Raw genomic sequence first — 27725 nt, forward strand, 5'->3', positions numbered from 1 at the left:
AATTACTATGGCAAAAGACTGTTTTCAATTCAAAAGTGGTCAGTGAAAACTGTTACCATATGTGTTTTAAATGATTGCAATATGCATTGCCATTCCTTTACATCTATTTCATATACAATATAATCGAAATGAAAAGAAAAGTTTATATTAATATTAGGAACCATCATAAATCGCTATTTATGCAAAATTTCATTCCACTAGTTCGTAGAGAACTTGTCAAACTATAGTGTAAAATACATTTTTAATACAGCTCAATTTTCTTTCATATTTTTTGTTTCGATAATTTATATTCATTACGAATGCATCATTTTGTGCAGCGTAAAAATTGTCACCTTACGCAACTATCCTATATGTTTTGACATAATTAGCATTGGAGAAGATTACCCTTTCGTTTGATACTTACTTTTATTATTTGTATCACCAAAATCATACAAAACTGCACGATACAAAAGTATCGATTTTCATATATGTTTTCCTCACAAATACCAAACGTCAAAACTCAATGTCGTCGAATGGCAAAATAAGCAAAACAAACCTAAAAGACAGTTGTGCCGGGTGCTGAAATTTAAATTTATTTGAATTGTTCTTCGGTGTGAATAGAAAATAAGTGAGAAAATAAATTAGCCAAATGGATTCCGCCTTATTGTCGGTATTGGCAGTGTATGAAGAAATCGGAATACTTCGTTATAATCGACGGAATCTGCGCACATCCGGTAATTTAATGGAGCTTTCAGACGATGCGTAAGTAAAATTTTTTTGTCTCTGAATTTCTTAGATTTTTTATTATCGATTTTCCTCTACTATGCAGATTCATTAAAAGCTTTCGTTTGAATAAACAGGCATTCCGATACGTTTTGGGGGAAATTGAACACGATTTTTCCAACACAAAGAAAAGTGGCATTCATGTTAAGGAAAAGCTGGCGGCGTGTTTGAGATTTTTCGCTGAGGGAAACTACCAGCTTGGAGCGGGAAAAGATTTCCATATTGCGATGGCACAGTCCACTTTTTCTAAGGTGTTATCTGAAATGCTGAACATACTGGAGCGAAGATTATGTTCTAAGTGGATATCATTGGAAATGTCGGAAAATGAACAGCGACGTGCCAAGCTTTATTTCTATGAGAAATCTGGAATTCCAGGAATAATCATGTGTGTTGATGGAACACATATAAAAATAATCCCCCCTAATCAGAATCGAAATTTATTTTATAATCGAAAGGGGTTCTACAGTCTGAACGTTCTCATTGTAAGTACAGCATGCATTAAATTAAAAAATTGTATTTAATTTTTTTTTTGGCATTATAGGTTTGTGACGATCAGCAGAGGATCCGTTTCGTTGATCCTAGCTTTCACGGATCTAATCACGATGCCCATATATGGCGAATAAGCCCTGTACGAACGTATTTCGAGCAGATGCATCGAAACGGCGGAACACAAACTAAAATACTGGGTAAACAAAATTGTTTAAATTTCCTAGATGTGCATGATAAAATTATTTCCCACAGGTGATGCAGGCTACCCATCGGAATCATGGCTGGTAACGCCATTCAGAGCTCCGGAAGAAGGCAGTTTGGAAAGCGATTTCAACCAGAGGCATGCTTTAGGTCGAGGCATAGTCGAACGAACAGTCGGTGTTCTTAAAAATCGTTTTAGATGTTTACTTGGAGCGCGACAACTACATTATACTCCTACAAAATGTGCTCAAATTGTGAATGTGTGCTGTGCACTTCATAATATATGTTTGGAATACGGATGCTCTCAGTAGGGGGCATATTTTGATGAGTCATATCAATAAATTTTTATTCTCTTCAATACTAGCAACTATCATCTATTTTTACTTTTTGTATGCGATAAATAAAATAATACGATTTGGTGATCTAATGTTTAAATCTTGTGTTTATTTTTATAATGCAATATTTGAATGTTCGGAAAAATGTTCTATTTGCATTTCTAATATTTATTTTTTAACCTCCAGCTTCTCTCGAGCGATTTTTTCCATTTCGCGGTTATGTCGATTTTGTTCTTTCAACATTTCTTTGAGACCAGTATCTATTGAGTTGATTGCTTTGGCGAATTGGCGTTGGTAATGTACCATATCATTGAGGTTTCTGTTTGAGGTACCCAACAGCGATTCCATTTCCGAGTGAAATTTCTGTTGTTGTTCAATTTGTATTTGAACTAAATTGAGGGCAGATAGCCTAGGTCTCTTTGGTTGGGAGCATTGAGGAATAGCCGTATCATTCGCATCGTCGGACTCGTCAATTGAATCGCAACTTACATCTGCATTGACCTCGTTGTTTTTTCCCTTAGGTGTTCCTTGTGAAGAACAACCTGGTATTCCTTCTACGGTTTCCAACAGTCCAGTTAGCTGAACCGCTTGCTCCTCTAGCTCAGACAAATGTATCGTTCTGTTGGGTCCTCCTCCAGTTGCCCTTTGCTCTCTTTTGTTGTGAGAGAGTTTGCGCTTCAACGCTGATTTATAATCCGCCCACACCTGCCGGACATTAAAAGTGAAATACATATGTATTTTTCCATCCAGACCCGTCACGGATGGGTGGTCCCAAACTGTTTAATTCAGCAGCACAATCGTTCCAAAATGGTCCGGAGTTACCACGTATAAATCCTTTTGCGATGTCGGGGTTCTTCTCCAAAAGCTGCACTAGCCGCTCAAACTTTTTCTTTGTTGTTGTTATATTTTTGGTTTTATCCCTGTGAATAGAAATTTGATTAAAAAATCAATTAAAAGCAACCGATGTAAAACTTTACTTACATTTTTTTAGCAATCCGCAGTAAAAAAATATCGGGAGAAATTCGACTGCAAACCACCACTCGAACGAAATAAAGAAAGGGTTTGACATTCGAGTAGCGTCGAACGAAAGATGTTATACAATTCAAACGGAATACAGAATGAAATTTTTCAAGTCGTTCGAAATATTTCGAATCGTTCGGAATACAGAATCGGGGTGTATGTTGCCTCAAACTGGCTCTACATTAAAAAGTACGCTACGGAAGACGAGATTTAGTACTCCATTTGACTTCCCTTGCTTGATTAGCTCTCGATTTATGCAGAATTTTGTGTTTCATTTGTATGGCAGCCTTCCCCTCAAAGAGGGGGTGAGGAGTGTTGAACAATCATAGCAACACTTATTGTCCCCTAAAACCTTACACATGTCAAATTTGGTTCCATTAGGTAGGTAGTCGATTGTTCTATGCGGATGACGTCAAAATGTTTATGACAGTTCGGGAAACGGCTGACTGCTTGCGACTGCAGCACCTGCTAAACACTTTCGATGAGTGGTGCTTAAGAAACTTCCTTTCACTAAATGTTCAAAAATGCAACGTCATTACACTTCATCGAAAACTCAAGCCAATAACGTTTACATACATGATCGATCATCATCCTTTGCTACGTGTAGAAAAAATACGTGATCTCGGAATTACGCTTGACTCAGCTTTAAACTTCAAGCCGCACTACTCGGACATAATATCCAAGGCCAATAAGCTTCTCGGATTCATCTTCAAAATTTCGGATCAATTTCGCGATCCCACTTGCCTGAAAGCATTATTCTGTACGCTTGTTCGATCGGTTCTGGAATTCGGCGTGGTGGTTTGGTGCCCCTATCAAACATTGTGGGTGGAAAGAATCGAATCAATTCAAAGAAAATTCGTCCGTTATGCTCTACGTACTCTTCCATGGAATGATCCAATTAATCTCCCACCCTACGAGGCTCGCTGCCAATTACTGGGACTCGATACACTCCAGAATAGAAGGAAGGTAAGCCAGGCATTGTTTGCAGCCAAAGTGCTTTTGGGAGAAATTGATAGTCCTGGTATTCTTGCGGAGATAAACATCTATGCACCTGAGAGAGCCCTTCGCACAAGAAGCTTCCTTCATCTTGGACCACGTTTGGCGAACTACAGCTTACACGACCCTATTCGCTTTATGTCAGCACGATTCAATGTATTTTATGAATTCTTCGACTTCAACCAATCTGCCGAAGCTTTCCGTTGCCGGATTCAACATGGACCACTGAATCAATAATGAATACTGGACGAAGACGCTTCCAACGATGATTGCTAATTGATTATGTTTATATTAATGTTTATATTTTGACCATGATATGTTTTTATGTGCTCCTTTCAATGTATGATGTAAAGATGTGGGGTTTTTACGCCATTTTGGCTTTTCCCCGCCAATTTTTCAATATGACAATATATAGTCAGATGAAATAAAATAAATAAATATTTGCTTGATTAGTTCTCGAGCTATGCAGCTCATCTTCCTCCTTATCCCCTTTCCATATTTCCATTTCCATAGAAATATTTTTCCCCTCGTAAACCTTCGCATGCTAAATTTGATTCCATTTGCTTGATTATTTCCTGAGTTAGGCAGCCCCTCCTTAGAGAGGAGGAGGAGCATCGAACCATCATAGAAATATTTCTTGCCCAGTAAAAACTCCCAATTTGGTTCCTAAAATGCCAAATTCGGTTCCATTATTCTTATTAGCTCTCGAATTATGCACAAATTTGTGTTTTATTTGTATGGCAGACCGCGTGAGAGTGGAGCAATATTTGTTATTGTGAAAAAATTATAGGAGGTTGTGTCCAAGATACGACCGCATTGTTGACGTAGAACTACAATGTTATTTTATATAAGTCGCTTGTTTATACCTTCGGATATTATTCTATAATGCTGTGAAATTTTAGAAAAAACTTCTTAGTAGAATAATTTCTGCAATGGTTTTTTCATTGTAGACGATAATTGATTGATGGTTCATTCTTGCCCTCGCAAAACTGATCGTATGTCGCAATTTATTTCATGTCGATGTATTGTAAATTTACCTCGAACGCTATTCCGGTAGCCATTTTCGCAATATACATAGACTCGGCTACAGTCGGTTATACACATGTTGTACCAGCACCATTATTCCACATCTCATAAGTACATCAATATATCTTTGGCACCGCATGGAAACAACAACAATGACAACACTTGCAAGTATCAAATATCATGCTACATGTTATTTATTATTGCCTCAGTGAAATCGCACCTCTAGGCATCGTTCGTACAACGTAAACCAAGCGCCAAACAAGCGTTCGCCATAGCATGCATACAAAGCCATTACATTGGTGGCTTGAAACTACTAGGAATATAAACACTTCTCATCATTTTGCGCTATTCTCAAAAGAAACGGTTCTGTTAAGATGACTGGCCTCGAAAAACGTTGCATTACTTTCTCATGCTCGAGAGAAGCACAGCTGTTACCCTTAGTGGAGGAAGTTTTGCTACTAGTAAGCGAAACCTAATCACATACAAAATTCAAGAACGACATTTACTTTCTTGGTGACTAAACAAGCGAAATAAACTCTTTTGTTAATATCAACAATCTCGAAAACAGTAGCATTGCTTCATTATGATCAAGATTAGCGCAAATGCAATCCTAGTTGAAGGCAGATTTGCGACTGGCACGCGAACCCAAATAATTTATAACATTCCAGTAAGACATTCAAGATGCTTGGATTTCCCCGAATAATTTTTTGGCGCACAACCTTAACGCCTGCTTCGCCATAACGTCAATTTAATGCATTGATACATTCTCAAAGGCACCAACGAAGCCCTTATGATGACGGAAAACAAACAATGTTAACTGCTTGGAAAAAGACTGAATTATGCCACACAGCTTGTTCTCCGCTGTAACACCCATCGATGCGAATTCGTTGATGAGTTTGTCAAGAGCGACCGCCTTCACCACCAGCGGGGGGAGCTTGATTTTGGTTGCTGCCTGGGTAACGGCGCTTACATTTTCGACCGACGCACCGAAATCGCCTACTTCTCTGTTGTTCGATGCGGTGTCACACTCGCGAAGCCTCGGTTCAGTGCTTTGCGCTTTTCACTACACCAACATCGCGTGCATCATTAGGTGAGCCTTGCCTCGAAATTTTATTGCCCCTGGCAATGCTTTCGTTTTTTGCAGGGCTCGAGCCTGCTTTCCTCTTCCTTTTGCTCGTCACACAGCGTCCAATTTATGACGCGGAAAGAAAAACACACGATACGAATAACGCGAAAAACGAACAGAAAAGCCAAACGACGATATCCAAGTTGGATTACCACTGGGGGGGTCCAATCTTAGATCGAAGCGCAGCGAAAGCAAAGTGAATTGGATTGCTCAATAGACCGATGCCGAATGAAAGTTTGCCTCAGCAAGATACACTGTTTATACTCTAGGCAAGTATTCCCCTTAATTCTTCTACTTTTCCTTTGTTTACGGAGACTTTAAATCCTACGATTTCCCCTTCGTTGGTCGTCGATAAGTTGCTCGTTATTGACAGCTCTGTTCGGGAAGTACACAAATAGACAGAACAAATGTATGAGAAAATGGAAACGCTTAAAGTTTTCATGAATTTTAACCATTTGCAAACCAAGGGATTCTAATGTATAGCATATTAAACAAATCTTAGGGAATTTCCGATTCGTTTGGTGTGTAAATCGCCAAAACCCGTTCGTGGCAAAAATAGTTATTAACGTTAACTTTATTTCATAAAAACGTGACCTGTTTTCTGATTTGGCACCCTTAATAGAAGACGTAGTTCTACGTCAAAAAATGAAAAAATCACAAATCAATGAAAACGATGGAAAAATTGCATGAATTAGGCTTCGAATTGCTTCCGCATCCACCGTATTCTCCAGATCCGGCAGATCCGGCAGAATTTGAGACCGATGATGAAGTGATTATCGAAACTGAGGCCTATTCTGGGATTATCGAAAGAGTACTATAACAATGGTATCGAAAAGTTGCAAGATCGCTATAATCGTTATATTGCCCTCGAAGGCAATTATGTTGAATAAGTATGAATTTTGCAAAAAAATAGTTTTACTATAAACTTCTCAGCCGAACTGTTAACGACGAGACGTTTCAATCTGGGAAGCAATACTTCGTGTCTTCTATTCTTTTTTAAAATCCTAAGTTTCCCTAAAAGAATACTTAAGAGTACATTCGCAATCGAGATATCTGTCCACAGAACATAAAACCCCCCAAAGACCGATAGCAGCATATCTGAGAGCCGTCAATGTTTTTCACCTCGTTTGCGACGACGGCATTTTTGAATTTTCAATTTTCATTTAATTTCAAGACATATGAAGCATATTTTGTTTGTATTTCCTGCAGACTTCTAATCATCGGTTATTTGAAATGCTTTGGCAGAATATTAGGTAACGATGGCACTCCCAAAATCACGCAGTCATCAATGAGGTTTGTCATCAGATATCTATATTAGGGTGGAAACTGCCACAGAAACACACAGGATCTGCCCGGGTAAGGGAGTAAAAAGTGCCCCCAAACCAGTGATTTTACTTTTACCCTTACCCAGCCAGACCCTTTGGAAATATAAAAAAAAAAAATTTTGTGCCGCGCAACACTGAAAAAAATCTGAAAAAATTACACATATCTAGAAAAGCCGTAGGAACACATTTAAATATGAATTAGAGTAGTACTGAATATCTTAATCCCAAAAAAAAAAATTCAAAATATCAATATTTTTTTTTGGCTTAAATTTTTGATGAAATTTTTTTTTTATAATTTAATTGATAATTTATTTTAAATATTTTTTTTAATAATTTAATTTAAATTAATGTTTCTGAATACACCGTAGTGAGATGCACATTCATTATTTTTCTCAAATTTTCATCTCGTTGCTTTTGAGGCTGACGTGATCCTATGTTAAACCACATAGTGGTTCAAAAAAACCGCCAATCTTTCTTATTTGATATCCTATACAATATTTGCCATACAGCTAGTGATTTGGTTTGGGGGCACTTTTTACTCCCTTACCCGGCCAGGTCCTTTCTTCATAACTCGAGAACTATTCAAGCAAATGGAACCAAATTTGGCATATAACATGACAATTGGAAATTTTCAAAAAAACTCTGAAGGAAAATGGGAAAAATCGGAAAATTTAATTCGCATATGTTCTACAATAACATAGTGATAAGCGTTGTTAGTTCATTTGTTGGAAGGTGGAAATGAATTTTAACGTGATAAAACGCACTCCTATATCTTCTTCTATCTGTATAAATAAAAATGGATCACCGAATGTGTTGATAAGAGCAAAACTCGAGAAAGGAATTGTTCGATTTAGGGCTGTCTTTATTCTATCATATTTTCTGTATCAAACATTTATTCCCTGTAATGGAGAAACATGTTATTTACAAGTGGTTAAAAAATCTTGAACGAGAATTGTGTCTGAAAATAATCTGATATTATAATGACAAGTTTTGGTAGAAGTACTGGCAATTTTATTGTAAAAGGCAATTTAAAAGAGTGGATTAGAAAATCAATCGATGAACAGTTCTGCGATTGGACCCATGAATGTGAATGTGAAAGTGATAACGAAAAATAAATTTCGGGCGGGACGAAGTTTGCCGGTCAGCTAGTTCTAAATAAAAGAATGACTCTTATGAAATAAACACTTTATTTACAGAAGAAAAATATCAAAATTTGAGATTATCAGTTACTGTTTTACATCTGTCCATCTAGGAATCATCAGTATTTCACACGGGACTCAAATTCCGCGACAGATTTTCCACCCGAACAGTGGGTGACTCAACATCGCGAGGCGGTTATGCAAATTCCCGCGAGCGTAACTATATATCTGCTAGTCAGTCCAATATTTGTCATCCAAATGTCGACCTGTGTTTGGCGGATGCATTTCTTCCCCGGGCTCGTTCCCCTGCACCATCCTGTCGCCGCGTGCTGCTGTCAAATAGAAAGTTTTTGACTCGGATTTTACGTTTTTTTAATACTGCTCCGTGTGTGCGATATGGCGATGCGTGCTCACGGCTCTTCTGTAGCCGGTTCCGGCTTTGAGGTTTGAACACGCAGAAACCGAGCAGAAATATAACCAATAACCAGACTCATTTTGGATTCAGCTCTAGCGATACTGCGCGGGATGTGACGCGTAAGGTTCAGATGAGAAAATGAGAAAAAATAAAACCTACGAACACGTGCATTTACGTGTGGCATTTTCGTGCATCGTTGCATTGTTTGGTCCGTTCAAATGTCAGCCACCGGTGCGGCAGCTCGAGACAGGCACGTGCCCTGTTGTGGCATTTTTGTCGATTCAGAGTAATGGTTAGCACTTCTTACGTGTTTGTGATTTGTTTTGTAGGAGCGATGTTTCCTTCGCTAAATGAGAAACCTTCGTGATGCTGATGGTACTGATAATGAAAGCGAAGCGTGAGTAAACACAAATCGATAATAAACAGTGGGTTTCGCTTTCGTTCGAGGCTGTGTTGGGAGGAGATGATTTTATTTCACAGTTCAGGTAATTAACGGGTAGTGATGGAACTCATATTTGTATAATTATGCAACGGTCGAATGTTGGTAACACTGCATCTGCGATGCATTGCCCAACGAACAAACATAGCTTCTCTTACAGCATGATTACATGATCCACCATAATAACGGACACGTAGTTCAAATTCCAGAAATAGAAGCCAAGCTTTCAATCAGCAATAATGAAGTGATGGAGCGTTATGTTGAGAAGAGTGAAACCAAACCGAAACCGCGGCATTAAAATTTCTCTTTGCTCACATAAATCAGCAATTATTTTCTCCCGGCTGACATCACTAGTCAGTTGCATCTGCCGGCGCACGGTGATGCGTAGTTTCGGTTGCTCACCGATGCATCAGTTCGCAAGATTATAATGGATCACCTTCGCTGTCTCAGATAAGCGCCGAGTTCCTTTTTCGCGCTACCTTCCGCACTGTGACCTGCGCTTAAAATCGTTTGTTTTTACTTCTTTCTCTCGTCAGCCGGCGACGAACGAACAAATTGAGCTGCCTCAGGAAATAATCGACTCAGTGGTCAGGAATTCCAAAAATTTATTTCTGCTGTGCTGAATCCGTTTGTAAAATAAATAAAACTTCGTTCGATTTTTTGTGAACACTTTCGAAACGGGGCGCACAAAGGAGAAGAAAACGGGGCGCGAGCAGCGGATGCGTGACACTGAATACGTAATCAGCTGACTATATACCGAGCATAAAATAGGACTAGGGGAAATCGTCTAGAGGTGATGACAATAGTGCTAGAATCCATGTTGTTCGGGAAGATGAAAAAAAAAACAGTGATACACCACTTTCCCTTTTACGAAATTCCGTTCCATCTGACCTTCACAGGTGCTAATCAAGTTTCAACAGTATCCTCTGTAGCACACAGTGAAATTCATACCGTCCGCCAATATAGTGTTTGGATGCCCTATTTACTGTGATTACCCGCTGAACTTTCGGTTTTGCGTCAAGTACTCAAACAAAACACAATCGACATCCATAATTCGTTGTACGGTTGATTAAAACCAGATCGACCTGAAAATATGAGGGTGAATAAAAGGAATTCATTATTTTCACGTGAAATTCGAAACATTATTTTGGATGTTCCGGATTGCCCGATTTGGGCTAAATATGCACCGTTTTGTTGAATAATTTGTTGTTAAAGGTAGCTTCATAATGTCTCTCTCATTGAAGTCTTGGTCCTTATTGGCGAATAACTCTTCTCGCAATCTTCTATTGATTCCAATTTCTTGTCACTTGTGGATGCATTAAAACTTACCAACCAAGCTCCCGGAGTTTCGGGCGAGTCACTACAAACGCGTGTGGCCTTGCGTTGAAACACAACACTTCTTCTGTCGGCCAATTCTGGCCGTTTCTGGTCAATCGCTAGCTTCAAATGGTCAGTTGTTGACAGTAGAAATCTGAACTTACTCAAAAAATTACACGTATAAAATAGCGTGCAGTGTGTGCGCTATTTTGCACGCTATTTACTAATACTAACGCGAGGACCTTTATAGCATACTTGATAAATGTCTCAGTTCGTTGGTTGGAGCTCATGATGGGTAGACAATAAACCGTCCATTGATGAGGTAACTTCTTTTTGACGTAGGACTATGTCTTACATTAAGGGCGCCAAATCAGAAAACATTTGCACACCAATCGAATCGGAATTTCTAAGATTTGTTTGATATGCTATACATTAAAATCCCAATCACTATATGGTTTAAATTGAGGAAAATTGGAAGCATTCCCATTTCTCTATGGATCTGTTCTGTCCATTTGTGTGCGTTCCCGAACAGAGCTGTCCATAACAAGCAGCTTATGCAGCCGCTCGAATAGAAACAGTCGGAGTAGAATGAATCGTTGGATTTAAAGCCTCCGTAAATAAAGGAAAAGAAGAAGAAAAATAGAAACAACGAAAAGGGATAGCGAAAAGAGAACATTTGCTATGTAAGTAAGATGTCGCTAGCTTTCAAGTATTGCATCTCCTCTGAGGAAAATTCTTAGAATCTTTCTGTGCCCGAAACAACGAAGGTCGCTTATTCTGCTCGTTTTGTGTTTTATGTTTTCCCTCGAGCTGTGAACGCTAGCGAATATTTCACTCAAAGTTTATCGCCGCAACTGTGTGCATCTGTTAGACGCGTGTTTGATGCTTGTGTAATGGCGATGCACGGAAGATGCCTCTCGTTAAATACTCAGTGCAATGCGTGCATTGATATAACACTTTGAACGCCCCGTCACTCAGATCTGGGTGACGGGTGTATTTCCTGGGAGGCCCCGTCACCCAGATGTGGGTGACACTTTTCTCGTTCAAATTGAATAGGATTTTTAAACGGTATTTGATAGAATGGGCACTTAACACTTTGACGTCCGCACGATTCGTAAAAAAATATGCGCTTGGCGCCGGCACTGCCGTAATCTCGCAAAGTGACGCAAGCGCCAGAGGTAAGAACTTTCAGTACGAGACTTTTTGTAAAATTGCATGTATAATCAGCATACGCGTACATTACGAAAATCTGATCTGTACAAAATGTGTATTGTTGATGGAAAAACATTGTCATCGGCTTGATTTTTGAAAAAATGCAGTTTTATTTAAGCTATGCCACCAACGCCAAATTGTTTTGGAAACAGCAAATTTAAATCGCTGTTTCCACAACCGATTGGCGTTCATCCATCAAAGTATGTGAGAATCTGTTTCCAATTATTTTCTCCAGAGATCGAACTTCTCGCTCGGCTGAGCGATAAATATTCAGTCAATCGATCTAGTTTTCGATGAACCGTGTATTGTTGATATGTTCGTCTCTTCCTTTTCACCGAAAATTCTTTTTCAGAGAGAAAGAGATGTGGAAAATCTCTATCTCGGAAGTTCACCGAGAATGCTTTTTCGTCTCGCATTTGGTACTGAAAATATGGAGCGAAAAAGCAAAGCTAACTTTACCAACATTAGTCTGTTAGAGCAGCGTCCAAACGATCTGCATTTGGACAGCGTCTGAATTGTACAAATATTAATCCATCTCATGTTCATTTCACGACGAAACCCAATATTGCCGCATGTTTTCAGCTGTACTGAAGAAGTGAAAAACCATTATCGGCATCAAGGAGTCACTGAAAACGAAACCATTTTTCGGTAATCATAACTCATCGAAAAATAAAAATCGGCTTTGCGTTTCTCGCGAGAATCGAAGCTATTTTTCCCTGTGGGTGAAAATGGATGTTTTTCGTCTCAAATCGACGAGCATTTCGATCTCTGATTTTCTCCAACATGCTGCCGTTGAGCGAAGCATCAGGGAGAAGAATTCACATGCTTACCCAACTTTGTAGCATGAGTCGAGCAGGTTAAGGTAGTTGAGAACCCGATTGTAATAATTATGGACAGCACCGATTTTTTCGAATTCAAAATGCTATTGAAACCATCCGTGTTCAGTAACATAATGCCGTCCGAAATTATCCGAAGTAAAACAGATTCAGTTTACGCGAGGATGTTTTGAATTTTGTTACAAGATGTGTTTCGTTTCGTTTGGAGCATTTAGAAGAGTGCAGCTGTTCACCAAATCCGACATTTATCCTTCAATCAACACTCAGCTTCAATTTATCCGAAAGAGAAATTAAACAGGCGAGGAAAGTAAACATCGTCAAGAAGCTTTGTCCCTTGATGTTTGAAGAAAAAAGACACTTCATATTAGGGAATCCTTGAAATCAACAATTAAATTGATGAGTTGGAACTATTTAGTTCTAATCTTTATGAGCTATATGTGAGAACAGCAATACACTTCAATCTAGGATAACTGTGCTTTAAGATGAGTTTGATTTTATGAATATAAAGTACATGGTTTTGTGAGCTTCTTAGTACATGATTTCTAATTCTGAAACAAAATTGTTATTATAAAAGTAACATTACATGGGGATGGACTGTTTTTTGATTAAAATACTTGGCATGACAAGCTTCTTGGAAAAGTGTTTTTTTACAAGAAAGAAGGCATGTGACTTTTGTTATGCTAAACGTTAATTACGGAAGAAGTTGTTATGTGAATATTGCAGTCCCTGCTCGTTCATCGTACTCTATCAGAACAGATAAAAAAATCACATCGCATCACTATCAAATTACGTCACAACACAGAGAAAATGGCCACTCCGTTCTCAAGCTTTCACGGGGTCATTTTTTCACATTTCTGTAAATTTTCACAGTTGTTTGGAAGGATTTGGTATTCTTTATCGATCTATAACAAAAAACGTAAAATGTCAATGTTGGCGCTTGCGTCACTTTACGAGATTACGGCAGGGCAGCGCTAACTCGGATTACTTGGCTTGTCGCCGCCCGTTCTTGACATTATCGGGAAATTAGAAATTGAAATAGAAATAAATCTAGATCTAGATCTAGAAATAGAAATCTAATCTTATCGTTAGTTTTCATAAGTTCTCAACCCTATTCCCCTAATTTCATGAAATTTCGAAGATATACATTCGTAAATATTACAAACATGTCCGTATTCCCCCCACTATATGTCAATGCGGATAATCATCGAATAAATGTTCTACTTTTCGGTCTGTTTTAATTTTATTAAAAACATTGAAAAACCTTCGACCGATTATTTCGAAAAACAGTACATTGAAATGCAAGAAACTGCATTTAAGTTTGGTAAAACACGAGTTTCGAAAGATATGATAAAAGTTCTTCTTAATATGTCCGTTTTTCCCCACCTTCTCTACTTATAAAAACAGGAAGTGGGTTATATCTATGGTATAACCGCAATGGTGACGTAGGACTATCGTTGATTCAGTGATCATTTGTTTGAAGTTGAATCTGAATCCATTCTGAATGAATGACTAAATGAATATTTGAGGCACTTCGAAAACGAGAGCTCTTTCGCTTGCATGTTATTTTCAATGCCAAGAGGAACTGGCAGATTATTTTGCAGCAGCGATATCTTTCCGGATTCTTCTCGAAGTCCACCACCAGTGGTTAATGCTAACTCGATAACCACCTGTTAATTGCACTTGATTGAAAAATCACAAAACCAACTGTATTTGATCGCAGTTTTACATGGATAGGAAACATTAAAATAAACTTTTTCACGTGAATGTATTTTTCAATTTCCAGGGAAACTGACAGATTATTTTTCAGCAACGGTCACTTCTTTCCGGATTCTTCTCGATAATCAGCAAATGTAAAGAGTTGCGCGCGTGTATGTGTGTGTATGTGACGGTTGCTCCGATGTCTCAAGCGGAACCAATTTTCGATGCTGGTATTCTCTCGGTCGTTTTCTCTTCTCTTAATGATAATGAATCCCTTGATCCCTCGCCGTCCAGCTCGTTCAACTCGTTCAGTAACGATGTTGTCTTGTCGATGTCCTCACGAAAAATGAATGCGTTTCACCACCACAATATCGCTTAAGTATGCTTTTTGAAATCTGCGTGGCGTCTGCATATTGTCCAGGAGACGTAGACGAAGTGCCTCCCCCTGGAGTCCAAGCATTTGTATCTTTTTGTAGATCTCAAAATAAAGCATTCATCATCGGGTGCGATTCAAACGCACATCATACGATATGGAACAGTACAGACATTAACACAAGAGGTGAGTGTTTATTACAATATTTGACAACCAATAATATAAATATTTGTAATGAAGGTACCAACTGTACTTTTATGAACTCCATAAGGCAGGAAGTTTTGGATTTGACATTTTGCAGTAATACTCTCTCTGAAAACATATTTAATTGGCATGTTTCTGAAGAAATATCGCTGTCCGATCACAAACGCATAATGTTTGACTATAAAGTGAATAACATTATTAGAGAAACTTTCAGGGATCCCAGAAAATCAAACTGGGAACTTTACTATTCCTATCTATCGGTGGGGGGTAGCTTCCCAGAAAAAAGTATTAAAACTAGTGAGGAACTCGAAAAAACCTCTATTTATGTTACAACAAAAATAATTCAAGCTTACAATAAGAGCTGCCCAGTCAAGGTACGATCAACAGACAGAGATGTACCATGGTGGAATACTAGGCTGGAAAATTTAAGAAAAAACGCTCGAAAAATGTTTAACCGAGCAAAGCGTACTTCGCAATGGGATGAATATAGGAAAGCACTCACTGCCTATAATAAAGAGATCAGAAGATCTAAACGTAAAAATTGGAGGCACACCTGTGAAAACATTGAAAGTACTCCAGTCGTTGCAAGATTACAAAAACTTTTGGCAAAAGATCATTCTAATGGTTTAGGAACTCTCAAAAAAGAGGACGGAAAGTTCACTTCTAATGCATCGGAGACCTTGAGTTTAATGATGCAAGTTCATTTTCCAGGATCGCTACCGGTCTTGAGTGATAGGACGACTTGCATAGACCCACATACTGATTTGCAACAGAATCACACTTTACCGTCTGAAGATTTCAATGATAATACCAGTAAACCTGGGCATAAAATGATCAGTGCAGAAAAGCAAGATCTAGCGAGTTGTATTTTCACTCATGCAAGAGTCGAATGGGCAATAAATTCATTTGATCCTTTTAAATCACCGGGAAGCGATGAGATCCGTCCTGTGATGATCCAGAAAAGTGGAGGAACTGTAGTGCCCTGCTTAACAGAAATGTTCAAAGCTAGCTTACGATTGAACTATATACCAAAGAATTGGCGACAAATTCGGGTTGTTTTTATTCCCAAAGCTAATAAAAAAGATAAAAAAAGTCCAAAATCGTTTAGGCCTATTAGTCTTTCGTCATTTATGCTGAAATTAATGGAGAAACTAATTGATGACTATATCAAATCGCAATACTTGAAATCGACACCACTCAGTAAACTTCCATACTTGCATACCAGCCAGGAAAATCAACAGTAACAGCACTTCATACACTAGTAACGAAAATTGAAAAAAACACTTGAAGTCAAAGAGTTGCTACTAGCCGCGTTCTTAGATATTGAAGGAGCTTTTGACAATGCATCCCACAATTCAATGAGAAATGCTATGATACAGCGTAATTTCGATGAAACTGTTGTAGAATGGATATTTCAAATGCTACAAAAAAGAGAAATAACGTGTAATCAGGGAGGGGCCACAGTTACAATAAGAACTGTGAAAGGATGCCCACAAGGAGGGGTCCTTTCACCTCTGTTATGGTCATTGGTAGTAGATAACCTACTGGCATTCCTTGAAAGGATAGGATTTGAAATCATAGGCTTTGCAGATGATATTGTAATTGTAGTTCGTGGGAAATATGAGCATGTAATCAGAGACAGATTGCAATATGCTCTAAACTTAACTATAGCATGGTGTAATGATGAGGGTTTATCTATAAATCCTTATAAAACTACTGTTGTTCCTTTTACACGTAGAAGGAAAATGAAAATACCAGATTTGCATTTGCTGGGAACTAAAATAGTGTTTTCTCCAAAAGTGAAATATTTAGGAGTAACACTTGATAGCAAGCTCAATTGGAACTCGCATTTAGATGAAATAATACATAAGGCTACAAATGCATTATGGATTAGTAAAAGAACATTCGGTAACAAATGGGGACTTAGACCTAAAATGATCTACTGGATCTACACTGCTATAGTGAGACCTAGAATAACATATGCGTCATTAGTTTGGTGGCCAAAAACAAAATCCAAGCATGCTCAGGAAAAGCTAGGAAAATTACAAAGGTTAGCTACAATTTCCATCACAGGAGCAATTCGTAGTACGCCATCTAAAGCACTAGATGCAATGTTAAGTCTACTTCCCTTATATCTATTCGTTCAATTGGAGGCGGAAAAAAACGCACTAAGGTTGAAAAGAACAAAACAGTTCTTTGATGGAGACCTTAGGGGTCATTTAAGTATTCTAAAGGAATTCAAACTGAATCCGATACTAACTCAGGAGGACTGGATGAACAGGCAATACAACTTTGAACGACTATTCAATGTGACTGAGCCAAGCCGCACTGAATGGGAGTCAGGGGGACCTGATATTCACCCAGGATCTATAATTTTCTACACTGATGGTTCCAGATTAAACGAAAGAGCCGGGGCTGGAATAACCGGCCCTGGAGTGAACATATCAATTTCAATGGGCAAGTGGCCAACTGTATTTCAGGCAGAAGTGCAGGCAATTATTGAATGTGCAACAATTTTTCTAAGGCGCAATTATAGTCAAGCTGCATTGAAAGAATTGAAGTCAGTTACCTGTACTTCTAAATTAGTTTGGGAGTGTATTCAACTTCTTCAAGAGGTAGCTAAAAAAAGTGCAGTGAACCTATTTTGGGTTCCAGGGCACTGTGGAGTTGAAGGTAATGAAACAGCAGATTTGTTAGCTAGATGTGGATCATCGAAACCATTCCTAGGACCAGAACCATTTTGTGGGGCCCCTGAATGTACCCTCAAAATGGAATTAAAGAACTGGGAGAAATCAAAGATTGATGGCATCTGGGCACATAGTACAGTAGCTCGACAGGCTAAATCATTTATATCACCAAGTAAAAAAGTAACTGAAAGACTTCTCAGCCTAACAAAAAAAGACCTATGCACTTTCACTGGCCTAGTGACAGGACATTGTCCAAGTAAATACCACCTAAAGAAACTAGGTAAATTAGAAGATGATACCTGTCGTTTCTGTAACCTAGAAAGTGAAAGCTCGGAACATTTATTATGCAATTGCGAAGCACTTTTTCATAGAAGGCGCAATTTCTTTGATAAAGGTTTAATGCAACCTGCAGATGTTTGGATAGCTTCCCCCAATAAGGCAATAATGTTCATTCGTGCTATAATACCTTATTGGGATCATGCCTACAGTCAGCAAGTGGAAATCACTCCAACTAATAGCGATACGACACCCTGATACGGCTTACAACAAATAGGGGCCCGCTACAATAGATGAAATAACTGGTCTTAGTGGAAAATGTACCCAACAGGAAAAAAAAAATGCTTTTTGTCCGTGACTGAATCGAAAGAAGGTGTGGTTACGATGGAAATTTGGAAGGCAAACTAGAGGCGAATGAAATCTTTGAGTTTGATACTTTCGGCGACTGAGCAATAATTGAAAATTATATGATTTTCGCGGCAGATTATTTAGCAGTAACGATGACATCATTCCGGATTCTTCTCGAAGTCCACCACCAGTGGTTAATGCTAACTTGATAACCACCTGTTAATTGCACTTGATTGAAAAATCACAAAACCAACTGTATTTGATCGCAGTTTTACATGGATAGGAAACATTAAAATAAATTTTTTCACGTGAATGTATTTTCCAATTCCTAGGGAAACTGACAGATTATTTTTCAGCAACGATTGAATCTTTCCGGAATTTTCTCGATGCTGAATGGCATCCAAACGAAAAAAATCCATGCGTGTATGTGTGTGTGTGGCGGCTGCTTCGATGTCTTCCCGGGGAACCGTTTTTCGATGCTGATACATTCTTGGTCACCTTCTTTTCTCCTGCCTCCTGCCTCCTGGCTTTTCTGCCCTCCCTCACAGTTCCAAACAAACTGCATGTCTTTCAGGTCAGATCATGCTAGGTAATGAATCCCTCGATCCCTTGATTCCTCGCCGTAAAAGAATAATTTTCAGAAGCTTTCCTGTTAATTGCGATCGATTGAAAAATCACAAAACCAAATGTATTTGGTTGCATTGTTATATGGATAGAAAACATTAAAATAAACTCTTTCTCATCAATGTATTTTTCAATTCCCAGGGGAACTGACAGAGTATTTTTCAGCAACGATTAGTTCTTTCCCGATTTTCCTCGATACTCGAAGCCCACCAGTGGTTAATGCTAACTCGATAACCACCTGTTAATAGCACTTAATTGAAAAAGATTTGGTCACAGTGTTACATGGATAGAAAACATTAAAATGAACTCTTTCGCATGAATATATTTTTCAGTTTTCAGGGGAACTGGCAGATTATTTTTCAACAACGAATCTTTCCGGAAATTTCTCGATGCTGAATGGCATCCAAACGAAAATAGTTCCGTGCGTGTGTGTTGGCTGCTCCCATGTTTCAAGCGGAACCGTTTGTGGCATCACTCTCCTCCTGATGGATTCCCTTTCGGTCTAAGGTGCACAAACAGGCTCTTGGTGACACCGTTCATTCGCGCTTTCATGATAAACGAAGAGCTTCACCACAACAGCGACAACATGCTCCAATCGCTGTTCAATTATAACTGAGTGAATTTCCGAGTGGCGCTCGCTTATATACCGATTGGTGATTTCAATAGCCTGTTTTGAAAGCAATTTTAAGACTATTGAAACAAGTTTTTGGATAAAAAAGTAACAAGTATATAACGCGTAGACATTTTATCTTTCGAATGAAGTGTTAATCATACAGTTTCGTTCAGCTGTTTAGGAGCTATTAACGCTCAAAATCTCGGTCTCCGGCGTAACGCTTTCGTTTTCGAAACTTTGATTTTACACCCCGGTATAGAAATGAAAGACGTAGTCCTACGTCAAAACATTAAAAATGATAGTCTGTGTATGTTATTGTTACTTAAACCAAACCCCAACAGAATGCAAATGATACTCAAGTGCTATCGCCGGCCACTGAGATACTATGCGTGCGTAACCACTGTGGTGTCGCCGGACGTCAAAGTGTTAAATGTAAATATGGATTATGTAGAATAATCGAAAAATCAAAAACATAATAATATAGTTTTTATACTATGCTTTTAAACGGTTTTATTTAGCATTACCTACTGTAAATATGTTTGTTTATCTGCAGGGCTGTCCCACATAAACAGAAATTTAACCTCTTTCCTGTTGACCGATTGATCTGAAATTTATCTCTGCTGTCGTTATAAAACTGCGTATTCCATTATCTTGAAAATCCAAGATGGCGGCCGCAACAAAATGGCGGACTACATATTTCATCAAAACTCCATCAATATGTAGAACACAGTTATTTATGAAAAATGTAAATCCAAAATGACCGCCATCACAAAATGGGACATTTTTTCATTTCATCAATATGGCTATCAAACGAAATGGCTTGAATAGTAGAACATTCCAGCATTCAACATTCAACATTCAAATGTACTGTTGAAAAATCAATATCTTTATGTCGTCTATATTAAGTTCTTCTAACATAACGCTTCGCACTATTTCATCGTTACTAATATCCTCGCTTTAAAATTTACTATTACGCCGTCCGGTGAACATTTTAAAAATGAAAAAACACATGTGCCTAAAAAAACATAATAAACATATTGTTTTTTGGAATTAACAGGGGCTTCTCCGCGTTGCGTAATTATTATTCTCATTCTCAGAAAAAAAATTGCAACTTGCCTCTTTTTTTATAATTTTTAACTACCAAGCGCAAAGAACGATGAAAACGAATTACGTGAAAAATCGGAGTTGCCAAATGTGATAGAGTTTATGACGAATATTTTCCCACAAATGCGACACATGTTCTCAGTATGATATATTCACAGAATCTTCGCAATCGATTGAACAGAATATCCCATATTCTCCAATAAAATTGTAATCATTCATCGGGATCGAATATAGTACATAAAGCAAGTACGTTCGGTTAAATTTAATTTTTATTATCATTTCCAACACTGTATAATTGACTGAAAACTCATTTTTATAAGTTTTTTAATCAGCAGTCGGTTGATTTCATTCGGATTCAACAGAAAAATAGTCCTGAATCGAACCCGAATTCATTATTATCGTTGCCCGCTTATTTCTCTAGCGCGCCGACAGTTGAATTTGGGCCCCGCAAGAAACTCGACCGAATCGCTATGTGCGACGAAGGTGATAGAGGAACAAATTGCGGCATATGGCCAATTAGTGTAATGTTCTCGCAAAGGCAAAAAAGAATGAGCTTCTTGAAATGATTCTACAAAACCACGCAAGCCATTAAACCTTTTCAGGGTCCCCGGAAATTTTTACTAAAGAGTTATTTATGAACTTTCGACGTTTTCGCAAATAATATACGAAATGATAAACCAACAAATTTTGATTTGAAAAAAAGATTGCGTAGTCCTACGTTCTAAGCGGTCGTGTCTCGGATACAATCCCTCGGTTTTAGCATCAGAAATAATGTTTTCGTTCCTCTTTATATGAACGTAAAAATAAGATTGCGTACGCGGGTATAAATTTCGTTCTAAGGGGGGTAGAAATACAGATTGAAGTCAGTCGAATGAAGAGGCAGATTTGTGTTCATTAGTCGAGTCATTCAAAATAACTACTGACGGGACTAGTTTACCAGTCATCCTCGCTAGTCAACGCTAGTCAAATCACTTTTTGTTGTTTGCGACCTTGGTCAGGACGTTAATATCATGGCGACGCACTTTTGCGACATTGTCTGTAGTTGGCTCGGAACAAATACTCCACGAAAAAACCTCAGATGTCTCCAGCATGGAGTACTCCTACGCGTCCTAACACGCTACAAAAATGCCTGCCAACACAAATTGCGTCATCGACGGACTATTGAAACAAAACACAACTTTCAAATCGCTAGCAATGCATACCGAAGTCTTAACGCAACTCTCTACAAATCATACGAACTTCGTGTCCAGACAAACTTGCGCAGGAATCCAAGAAGTTGCTGGAATTTGTAAACTCCAAGCGGGAAACTGCAGATATCCCATCTAAGGTGTTCTTGGGAGATCGGGAGTGGTCCTCTGTTCCTGAAACGTGTGATTTGTTCTCAAAACACCCTGCTTCAGTGTTTGTAGCTGATGCAGCCACCCCGTCAGAAGCCGAATGTGCTGCAGCTAACGTTCCGGAGACTTTAATAGACTTGCGGTCATTCGCTGTTACTCCACAGATGGTTGAGAGAAGCTTGAAAAATTGAAACGATCAACAGTTCCTGGCCCAGATGGCATTCCAGCAATAGTTTTCTGTCGCTGTGCTTCAGCCTTGGCTTTACCACTCTCCCGTATCTACGAAGCTTTGCTGGATCAAGGAATCTTTCCAGATGTGTGAAAGTACTCCTTTATGTTTCCCGTCTTCAAAAAAAAAGTGCAACGTGACCGACTATCGCGAGATAACCTGTTTATCTGCCGCATCTAAGCTATTTGAGATGATCGTGAACGATGTTGTCTTCTTCGAAGTAAAGAGCTAAATCTCACCAATGGTTTTATGCCAGGACGCTCGGTTAGCACAAATCTTCTAGAGTTCTCATCGTTTTGTGTCAACCGCCTTGAAGAACGATCTCAAGTTAATGCTGTTTATACCGACATAAAAGCCGCTATCGACCGAATTGACCACCGCATCCTGTTGAGTAGACTATCCCGTCTTGGTGCTTCTGAAGGATTCATCAACTGGCTGAGGTCATACCTTTCTGAAGGAACGCTCCGTGTTAAGCTCCAGTCTCACAATTAAAAACCGTTTGCTGTTTGTTCGGGAGTTCCACAAGGCAGCAATCTAGGGCCACTGCTGTTCGCGATATTTTACAACGACGTGTCACTTATTCTCGCATCCGGCTGTGTATCGATCTACGCAGACAATTTGAAGATCTATCTGGCTATCAAAACTCTCGAGAATTGCCTTCGGTTGCAGAGCTTGCTTGTTCAGTTCGTATGTTGGTGTCGGCTGAATAAACTTACCATCAGCATTACTAAGTGTGTGATCATGAGTTTTTATCGGAAAAGACAGCCAATTATATTCGAGTACATGATCGATGATTTCATCTTGGAGAGAGTAAGTCAGGTAAACGACTTGGGTGTAGTGCTCGACCCTAAACTTACCTACGACGCACACCGCTCTGCGCTGATCACTAAAGTCAATCGTCAGCTTGGGTTCATTTCAAGAATATCTAGGGACTTCACCGATCCTTATTGCCTGAAGTCACTCTACTGTTCTCTTGTAAGACCAATTATTGAAACCGTATCGGTAGTATGGAACCCTTACCAACACATGTGGAGCATCAGAATTGAACGAATCCAGAAACGCTTCATCCGTAGAGTGCTCAAGCATCTACCTTGGCGTGATCCACGGAATCTGCCGCCATATATAGCTAGATGTCGATTATTGAATCTGGATACGCTTGAACGACGTAGGAGTATTCAACAAGCCACTTTCGTTGCCAAACTAATTTGTGGTGAATTTGACGCACCTAACTGGTGAACTTTCGTGCTCCCAGCCAAATCTTACGATCCTCGTATCTGTTGCGTATGAACTCCGCCTGCGAATGACGGATCTCAATAATTGCATGTCCGAATAATAACCTGAAATTATTGAGAAACCAGAGCAGTGGGTCCAAAGCCCCAGAAAAGAAGGATGGTTGTAATAGCTGTTATCCATGGTTATCATGGAAAGGAAGTAATGGATAACCCCTAAACCAAGGTGTGAAGCGACCCGTGCCGAGGGATGAATGGTAGGGGGGGGGGGTTTCAAACCTTGCCGTTAACGGAGCCTGTGGAGCACCAGGGCACCCTCCACAGTATCGTCTGCCCTTGCTGCATTAAGCCGGTCACTGATGCAGTGGACCTTCTTTACCGCGAGACTCGTGGGACTTCTATGAATAATCCACATCCAAATGAACAAAACGAGCGGTCGAAAATAACGCAGAACACTAAGGTTCTGCAAATAAATCTCCATCACGCTAAAGCAGCGTCTAGGAGGTTTATTGAAGACGCTATGGATTTAGCTTTAATTCAAGAGCCTTGGGTCCACAAAGGAAGAATACTTGGTATTCATATTGGTTCATGCAAGTTATTCTACGACGACAAGCATGACTCCCCAAGAACTGCTGTTCTAGTAAAAGCAAATATTAATTGCTTTCCTATAACAGAGTTCATTCAAAGGGACATCATCGCGATCAGAGTTGAGATACCAACCGCCAAGGGAAGATCCGACATAATAATTGCGTCGGCTTATTTCCCTGGTGACGTACCTGAGGCACCTCCCCAAGAGGTTACGGCGTTCGTAAATTATTGCAGAGAAATCAAAAAAGACTTCATCATCGGCTGTGATGCCAACGCTCATCACACTTTGTGGGGTAGTACTGATATAAACAGTCGAGGTGACTGTCTTTTAGAATTTCTCTCTTCAAACAACATTGACATTGCCAATATAGGCAATGAACCAAATTTTATAAACGCTATCAGACAAGAAGTCCTGGACCTAACACTGTGCAGTCCGGTAATTTCTTCGAAAATACACAACTGGCACGTTTCGGAAGAGGTGTCTTTGTCTGATCACAGACACATTATCTTCGAATGGGATGGTGGCTTGACAGTACAGAGAGAATATCGTGATCCAAGAAAAACCAACTGGGAACGATATTCACTTGAACTCGAGTCAGAAACTCTTAACACAAGAATAAGGTCGATTCAACAGCTCGAATCAACTTCAAAAGAATTATATGATACGATAGTTTCAGTCTACAACAGTAATTGTCCACTTAAGAGAGTTTCTTCGACAAGAAACGTTCCATGGTGGAACAAAAGGCTCGAGCGGCTACGTAAAACAGCGCGGAAGCTGTTCAACAGAGCTAAAATTAATTCGGATTGGTCTCAATATAGGAGCGCCCTAACCGAAAATAACAGAGAACTAAGACGATCTAAATGAAAATCTTGGGCAAATAACTGCGAAAGCATTGAAAGTACCCCAATCGTTGCAAGACTAAGCAAGACTCTTGCAAAAGACCACTCGAACGGGCTAGGTTCCCTCAAAAAGGACGACGGTTCGTTCACAAAATCTCCCTCAGAAGTATTAGAGTTACTGATGAAAACTCACTTCCCGGGATCTACATCGGTTCATTCTGATACCAGTCCTAGCTACAACCGCGACATGAAATGCGCAGAATGGTGGAATGGTTTTCACGAAGGCCAGAGTAGAAAGCGCGGTGAGATCCTTTCAACCATACAAATCCGCAGGTGCAGATGGAGTTTTTCCAGCCCTGATTCAAAAAGGAGAATCTAAGCTGATTCCATCTCTAATCAAGATTTTTAAGGCAAGTCTGATACTAGAGCACATTCCTTCCTCATGGAGACTCGTTAAAGTGGTCTTCATTCCAAAAGCTGGGAAACGTGATAAATCACTCCCAAAATCATTCAGACCAATTAGTTTATCATCAATACTACTGAAAAACTATGGAAAAAGTATTATATGAATACATAAAGTCTGTATTCATGTCCAAATGCCCTTTATCTAAATACCAGTTTGCCTATCAATCAGGCAAATCCACAGTCACAGCGTTACACACACTTGTGACTAAAATTGAAAAATCTCTTTCGTCAAAAGAAACTGCATTATGTGCATTTCTTGATATCGAAGGGGCTTTCGACAATGCTTCTTATGTATCAATGGCACAGGCTATGAGAAGAAGACATTTCGATGACTGCATAGTCGAATGGATCAAAGGCATGCTCACAAATAGACAAATCACCTCGGAGCTGGGTGGGTCGTCGACATCTGTGATTGCAACGAAAGGTTGCCCACAAGGGCCCCTCCTTCTATCACCTCTACTTTGGTCACTGGTGGTTGACGACCTTCTGATTAGTTTGGAGGCGAATGGTTTCGAAACCGTGGGTTTTGCTGATGATTTAGTCATAATGGTACGTGGCAAATTCGACGATGTGATATCGAGCAGGATGCAGATGGCCTTAAACCTTACACAATCATGGTGTATCAAAGAAGGCCTGAGCATAAATCCCTCAAAAACAACAATTGTTCCTTTCACCAAAAAGAAGAAACTGCATCTGCAGACTCTAAATCTTGGAGGAGAGGAAATAAAATTCAGCGTTTCAGTGAAATATCTAGGCGTAATCCTAGACGCTAAACTAAACTGGAACGCACACTTAGATGCAATTATCAGTAAGGCCAACATTGCCCTATGGACATGTTCTAAAATGATAGGCAGAACATGGGGCCTTAAACCAAAAATGGTTATGTGGGTCTATACAGCAATTGTGCGGCCTAGGATAACCTATGCCTCATTAGTATGGTGGTCAAAGACTAAGGAGACTGTAGCTACAAAAAAGCTAAACAAACTCCAACGACTGGCATGCGTTGCTGTAACAGGAGCAATGCGAAGCACACCCTCAAAGGCATTGGAGACTATCCTTCACTTGTTACCTTTGGGTCAACATGTTCAGCTGGAGGCTAATAGAAGCGCTCTAAAGCTAAAAAGATATAAAAAAATATTAGACGGGAACAAAACTGGTCACTTGAGCATCCTGAATCTCTTACCCGTTGGACCAACCTCAGAGATGAACAGCGATTGGATGGAACCAAGGACCAATTATGACATTCCATACAGAGTAATGGCCAACTGGATGGCTGTACAACTCAACCAGTCAAAAAAAATTATCACGCCGAGTATTAAAATTACTCAACAATTGCTGAGTCTTAATAAGAAAGACTTCAGCACATTCACTGGTCTTATAACAGGACACTGTCCGAGTAAATACCATCTCAAAAACATAGGTTTAGTGCAAGATGATATTTGTCGCTTTTGTAATGCCGAAAGCGAAACCTCAGAACATTTGCTCTGCAAATGCGGAGCACTAACAAGACGCAGACTTCAACACCTTGATAAGGCTATTCTGGAGTCCAAGGAAGTTGGGTCTGTGTCGCCGATCAGGACTATAAATTTTATCAAACAGATTATTCCTGATTGGCACCTATCTCGCTGTAGCTTTCAGTCTACTTCTTCATCAATAAGCAGTAGATAAGCTTGAAGCGTAGTACAAAAAATGGGGCATACCACAATAGCTCAAACTAAAGGACGCGGTGGTTCACACCCAACAAGGGAAAAAAAATCTGCTGCAACCGCTCCCACGTCGTTCAACGTTTGGTCATCATGATCCGATAACGGGGATGATAAGGACATTTTCATTAGTAGAACTTTTTTTTAATTCGGAGAACCGTCACCACGCTTCAGAAACAGGATCGAGAATTCTAATGTGCTTAATGTCACGTTTAAATGTGTTTTTAACTATTTATAAGTATTTTATTTAATTAAGGCGATGGTGTCAGATGAACTTTTATTGAAAAATATAATTGAAGCAAATGGGTTTATTTCATTCTGTTTGATCAAGGCTTCGTGGATTGAAATATGATCCATCATATTTCATGGTGTTAATTGGTGTGGGACCCAAACATCGAACTTCTCTTTGAATTCAGCATTGCACTTAAATTTAATTTATGGAAATACTGATAAAATTGACGAGATTTCCTAGCGTTTCAGCAGAAAAGAAATCTACAAATTTCTTTCACAATATTATCTAGTTCTCGAACAGTCCCTTACCGCTTCCACCGCTGTTCACACATCGTGCGAGTATTGCTTTGCTAAAAAATGAAGTCTTCCATTTTTCTTACTTTACCACTTACTTTTCCGAGATAATTTTCAAACCAGAATGGTCTCGGAAAAGTACGTGGAATCGTAGTAAGAGAGGTCTTTCTATTACGATAGAAACTACCCAAACCATAAGTTTTGACTCAGTTTTCGTGTTCTTCTCTCAAATAATGCCAGCAGT

The 27725-nt window shown here is 39.2% G+C and overlaps 1 protein-coding gene across 1 annotated transcript in view; it reads left to right on the forward strand.

Moving 5' to 3' along the window:
- The first annotated feature begins 628 nt into the window (after positions 1 to 628).
- Positions 629 to 27725, forward strand: part of LOC129781994 (putative nuclease HARBI1) — a 49273-nt gene continuing 22176 nt past the window's right edge. Inside the window, exons 1-4 of the mRNA XM_055789493.1 lie at positions 629 to 741; positions 809 to 1244; positions 1304 to 1448; positions 1504 to 1625. Coding sequence (XP_055645468.1) covers positions 629 to 741; positions 809 to 1244; positions 1304 to 1448; positions 1504 to 1625 — 816 coding nt within the window. The remainder of the gene's footprint in view (positions 742 to 808; positions 1245 to 1303; positions 1449 to 1503; positions 1626 to 27725) is intronic.

Source organism: Toxorhynchites rutilus, chromosome 1 (genome assembly GCF_029784135.1).
Source record: "Toxorhynchites rutilus septentrionalis strain SRP chromosome 1, ASM2978413v1, whole genome shotgun sequence".
NCBI classification, from domain to species: domain Eukaryota; kingdom Metazoa; phylum Arthropoda; class Insecta; order Diptera; family Culicidae; genus Toxorhynchites; species Toxorhynchites rutilus.